The following is a 5798-nucleotide window of genomic DNA, read 5'->3' as shown; positions in this document are numbered from 1 at the left end:
GAAAATATAAAAAATAGCGTTGCAAATATGAGACACAAAATTAGATAAACAACGAGCATTAAAAGAAAAGTTATTTCTATTTGGGATAGAGAAAAAGCGAAACAGAAAATAACAACAATGAATTAGCAAATGTGAAAAATACAAAAATATAAGGAAATTTCGGCAAACGACAACCATCAAAATAGTGACGAAAATAGAATTTCACCCAAAAAATTAAATAGATAAATAAAAGAAAGAAAAATGGAATATACAATTAGAAAAATAGACTTACAGAGTTTGAAAAGAAGAAAATAGAAAGGTTTCTTACGCATATGAACCCAGAAAATTGTCTCAGAAGATCTTCCAATGTCTTTCCCTCTTTCCCTCTTAAGCGCCTTGTCGTTAATTTTTTTCCTAATTTTTTCCCTATTTGAGGTCCTCTACTCCCCCTCCCCCCTCTCCTTACCCCCCATCCCCTCCCCTCCTCCTCCTCTTCCTTTCTTTCTTATCTCCTCCCCCTCCCTTCCTCTCCCCTTCTCTTATCCCCCTCTACGAAAAAAAAAGAAAAAAAATCTTCAGATCGTCTATTCCCAAGTTTTTCAAAAATTCCAACCGGGGGTTCCCAAATCCTTATGAATTTTTTCTCCACCACACGGGACTTAAGCGGAAGATAAAACAGAAGATTCTCAAGAACTTTCGAAGACGACCAATCAGCTTTCATTACCGCTCGTGACGTCATACGTTGTTGAGGGACATATATAGGGCGTTTCCTTCCGATGTCATCAATTGCAGGCTGCTTGCTGAGTCACTCACACATCCACGCAGATCTTACACCATTCAGTATGGTCTACCAGGTACGTTGGGCATTCACACGCACACGCACACACACATACATACACACACACACACACACACACACACGCACACACACATACATACACACACACACACATACATACATACACACACACACATTTATGTCCTTATCCACACACACGTTTATGTCCTTATCTACACACATACACACACACATATATGTATATATATATGTGTGTGTGTACGTGTGTGTAGATAAGGACATACATGTAAATTGATATGGACATGATGCATACACAGTTTAAATCAAAAGTTCTGTAATATTGAATATTCATATAATACAAGAATAAGTAATTAAGTCAAGAATTATGTCATCAATTAGCCTAACTTTCTCTTTTCCGAAATATGAATCAAATTCCGGTCAATTTGATTTAAGCTTCATTTCCACGTCTAAAATATGTTTTACTGAAATATTTTTTTTTATTTTTTCAATCTGAAGAGATTAAATTTTTATTTTATTTTTCTCTTTACTTACGTTCATATCTATACTTTTCCTTTTTGGTTAATTCTTATTTTCCGAGCTTGAGATAGGTTATGTAACGAAGGAAAAAAATATATATCCCATGAGAGAAAAAATGAAATATAAAAAAAAAAAATATGCAAAGAATTGAAAAGACCTTTAGTTATAACATCTAACAACTTTATACCCCATGAGGCATAAGGACGATTTCCCCCTCGCTGTAACGCTTGATTATAGACCTTACTGCTGGTCCGCGGTTAGCACTATGTTGCTCCGTGTGTCTGTGACCCCTGTGTTGCTACTGTTCTCAGAGAGTTTGTGTTTTTGACAATTCAGATGAACCCGCCATGCGCAGAATATGTTTGGCTTTTCTGTTTTTCCTTTTTTTGAGGTCTCTTTCTATTTATATTACTTGCTGTCTGTCTCTTTCACTCTCTGTCTCTGTGTTTTTGTGTCTGTCTGGAACTGTCTCTCTGTCTCGGTCTCTGTCCCTCTCTCTCTCGCTTTCTCTTTCTCTCTCTCTCTTTCTCTCTCTCTCTCTCTCTCTCTCTCTCTCTCTCTCTCTCTCTCTCTCTCTCTCTCTCTCTCTCTCTCTCTCTCTCTCTGTCTGTCTGTCTCTCTGTCGCTCTCTGTCTTTCTCTTTCTCCTTTTCTTTCTTTCTCTCTCTCTCTCCCTCTCTCTCCCTCTCTCTCTCTCTCCTCTCCCCCCTCTCTCTCTCTTTCTCTCTTCTCTCTCTCTCTCTCTCTCTCTCTCTCTCTCTCTCTCTCTCTCTCTCTCTCTCTCTCTCTCTCTCTCTCTCTCTCTCTCTCTCTCTCTTTCTTTCTCTGTTTGCCTGTCTGTTTCTGTATGCGTGTCTCCTTTTCTTTCATTCACTTTCTGAATATCTCTTTCCCCTTCTCTCCTTCTCCCCCTCTCTCTATCCCCCTTTCCCCTTTCCCCCACTCTCCCCCTCTCTCCCCTCTCTCTCTCCATCTCTCTTTCCTTCTATCCCCCTCCCCCACTCTCCCCCTTTCCCCTCTCTCTCCCTCTCCCTTTCCCCTCCCAACCCCTCCCTCCACTTCCTCCTCTCCCCTTTCCCCTCTCCCTCTCCCTTTTTCCATCCTCCTTCCCCTCCCTCCCTCCCCCCTTCTCTCCTCAACACCCCACCCAACCCGATCTAACCCCCCCTCCCATGGCAACTTTCAGAATACCCAAGCCCGAAAAGTTGCCATCATCGTCCTGGCAATGGCAACTCTGACGGTGCATATGGCAGAGGCTGTTCCCAAAAGGGTGGCGAACAGGATGGTGCCCAGTTGGTGGTCTACTGGTAAGTGGATTGAGAGTGTTAAGTGGTAAGTGTGTTAAGTGGTAAGGGTGTGGAGTTGTCAGTGTGTCAAGTGGTAAGGGTGTGGAGTTGTCAGTGTGTCAAGTGGTAAGGGTGTGGAGTTGTAAGTGTGTCAAGTGGTAAGCGTGTGGATTTGTAAGTGTGTCAAGTGGTAAGTGTGTGGAGTTGTCAGTGTGTCAAGTGGTAAGTGTGTGGAGTTGTAAGTGTGTCAAGTGGTAAGTGTCGGGAGTTGTAGGTGTGTTCATTGGTAATGGTGCTAAGTGGTAAGTGTGTAGAGTTGTAAGTGTATTAGAGGTTATTAAGTGGTGAGTGTGTGAAGTTTGAAGTATATTAAAGGGTGCTAAGTGGTAAGTGTGTGATGTTTTATGTAAATTAAGTGGTAAGTTTCTGGAATTGCAATGTTAAGTGTGTCAAGCTCAGTGTGAAAAGTGGTAAGGGATATAGTGGCAAGTGTGTTGTAAGTGTTAAGTCTGCCAAGTTAAGTGTGATAAGTAGTAAATCTTAAGTGGCTTGCGTTAAGCGTGAAGTTTTAAGTGAGAAGTTTTAAGTGTTTAGTGAGTGAAGTGTGTGTTCGACTGTGTTAAATACCAAGTGTATTCACTATCAAGTGTATGGCAAGTATTAAGTGTGCCTTAACTGTTAAGTGTGTGATAGGTATGTGTGTTCGATGTTACTATTAATAGATAGTCATATAATTATTGTATCGTTTTTTGTCTATATTCTTTATTCCTTTTCTTTTTATTTCTGCTAATCTATTTATCTACTCTTTCATTTCTGTGTATGTATCTGTCTCTCTCTATCTATTCATCAATCTATCTGTCAGTCTGTTTCTCTCTCTCTTTCTCTATCTATCTATCTATCTATCTATCTATCTCTATCTCTCCATCTCTCTCTCTCTCTCTCTCTCTCTCTCTCTCTCTCTCTCTCTCTATCTCTCTCTATATATATATATATATATATATATATATATATATATATATATATATATATATATATATATATATATATATACTCCATCTCTATCTATCTTTCTTTCTCTTCTTCTCATCCTCTCTTCCTCTCTTCTGTCGCTTCATCTCCCTTTCCCTCTCTCTTTTTCCTCGCCTTCTCCCCTCTCCCTCTCTCTTTTCCTCCCTTCCTCTCCCTTTCCCTCCCTTTCTCTATCTTTTTTCTCTCTCTTTCTCCTTCTCTCCACCACTCTCTCTTTTCACCACCACAAGTATTCCCACATTGCATTCCCACCTTCCATTCCCACCATCCACCCCCACCTTCTACTCTCCACCATCCACCCCTACCATCCACTCCCACCATCCCCTCCCACCACCCACCTTGCATTCCCACACCTTTCCTCCCCACCTTCCACCACCACCCCCTTCTACCCACCCTCACCATCCCCTCCCATCCCCACCTTGCGATCTCACCCCTTTCCTCCCCACCATCCACCCCCCTTCCATCCACCCCCACCATCCCCACCCACCCCCCACCTTGCAATCTCACCCCTTTTCTCCCCATCTTCCACTCCACCCACCACCACCCCTTCCATATTCCCCTCCCACCATCCCCTCCCACCCACCCCCACCTCGCAATCTCACCCCTTTCCTCCCCCTTTTCCTCCCCACCTTCCACCACCCACCACCCACCCCCACCATCCACCCCCACCATCCCCACCCACCCCCCACCTCGCAATCTCACCCCTTTCCTCCCCACACCTTGCAGTGAGGAACGTGTGCTGGTCGGCGGAAGACTGCAACAGCGACGAGTGCTGTGCAAGGCCCATGCTGTCCGCCAATGCCTACTGCATGCCACTCAGAACACGAGGTCAAGTGTGTGACGCCTCCCCGCTCATGCTCAGCATTACCTCCGGGGTGAGTTTTTTTTGTGAGGGCGTGCGAAGGAGAGGGCGTGTGAGGGTGTGAGGAGAGGGTGTGAGCGTGAGTGTAAGTGTGAGTGTAAGAGTATGTGTGTGTGTGTGACAGAGAGAGAGAAAGAGAGAGAAAGAGAGAGAGAGAGAGAGAGAGAGAGAGAGAGAGAGAGAGAGAGAGAGAGAAAGAGAAATAGATAGATTAATAGACAGAGAGAGCGAGATTGTGTGTGTGTGTGATAAATGGAGAGATAGGTAGATAGATCGATAGACAGAGAGAGAGAGAGAGGGAAAGTGTGTGTGTGATAGATAGATAGATTAATAGACAGAGAGAGAGAGAAAGAGAGAGTGTGTGTGTGATGGATAGATAGATAGATAGATAGGTAGATAAATAGACAGATTGATAGACTCTGTGCGCATTCAAGTGTGCTTTTGTTTCCGTGACGTCAGAGTTGCATCGCTGACGTCATAGATGCCAATGACGTCATGATAGGGGAATCCTTGGGTTGGGTAAATACAGGATCGACTTATGTATACTTTTAGCATAGTTTATTCAGATAGATAGACGGATGAATAGATAGATATATTCATTGTGTTGTTGATGTTGGTCATTTTTTAACAGCTGATCAAACCATATTAAATTACTTAATCATTTCTCTGGATTCGATCATTTCTTTCCATTCGGCCATCTTGACAGACTGACAAACTTCAGTCTTTCCTTCCCACTCACTAAAACCATCACCCTCTCCATCCCACTCACTGACAACACTCACTCTCTCTATCTCACTTTATCCCACTCAATAAAAACACCACCCTTTCCTTACCACTCACTGACAATACTCACCCTCTTCATCCCACTCCACTCACAGACAGCAATCATCCTCTCCCTCCCACTCCATCCCACTCAGTAAAAACACCACCCTCTCTTTCCCACTCCCCACTCCTTCCCACTCACTGACAACAATCACCCTCTCTTTCCCACTCCACTCCACTCACTGACAACGATCACTCTCTCAATCCCACTCTACCTCACTCGCTGCCAAACACCGACCTCTACATCTCACTCCACCCCACTAACTGACAACGCTCTCCCTCTCCACCCCACTCCACTCACTTAAAGACTCCACCCTCATCACCCCACTCGACCCCACACTCAAAATACTCCACCTTCACCACCCCACTCGACCTCACTCCACCCCACTCACCCAAAAACTCCACCCTCACCACCCCACTCGACCCCACTCACTCAAAAAACACCCCCCTCCCTTCAGGTCTACTTCAGCGACTGCCCCTGCCAC

At 44.0% G+C, this 5798-nt stretch overlaps 1 protein-coding gene across 1 annotated transcript in view; it reads left to right on the top strand.

Moving 5' to 3' along the window:
• Nucleotides 1-777: 777 nt before the first annotated feature.
• LOC113802119 (prokineticin Bm8-d) overlaps nucleotides 778-5798 on the top strand; it is a 5693-nt gene continuing 672 nt past the window's right edge. Inside the window, exons 1-4 of the mRNA XM_027352586.2 lie at nucleotides 778-833; nucleotides 2501-2621; nucleotides 4356-4504; nucleotides 5772-5798. The exon at nucleotides 5772-5798 is cut by the window's right edge and continues 672 nt beyond it. Of these exons, the coding sequence (XP_027208387.1) occupies nucleotides 822-833; nucleotides 2501-2621; nucleotides 4356-4504; nucleotides 5772-5798 (309 nt within the window). The 5' untranslated portion in view covers nucleotides 778-821. The remainder of the gene's footprint in view (nucleotides 834-2500; nucleotides 2622-4355; nucleotides 4505-5771) is intronic.

This window comes from Penaeus vannamei, chromosome 39, assembly GCF_042767895.1.
Source record: "Penaeus vannamei isolate JL-2024 chromosome 39, ASM4276789v1, whole genome shotgun sequence".
Taxonomy (NCBI): Eukaryota; Metazoa; Arthropoda; class Malacostraca; order Decapoda; family Penaeidae; genus Penaeus; species Penaeus vannamei.
The sequence above is the reverse complement of the archived record's forward strand: the minus strand, read 5'-3'. Positions and strand labels throughout refer to the sequence as shown.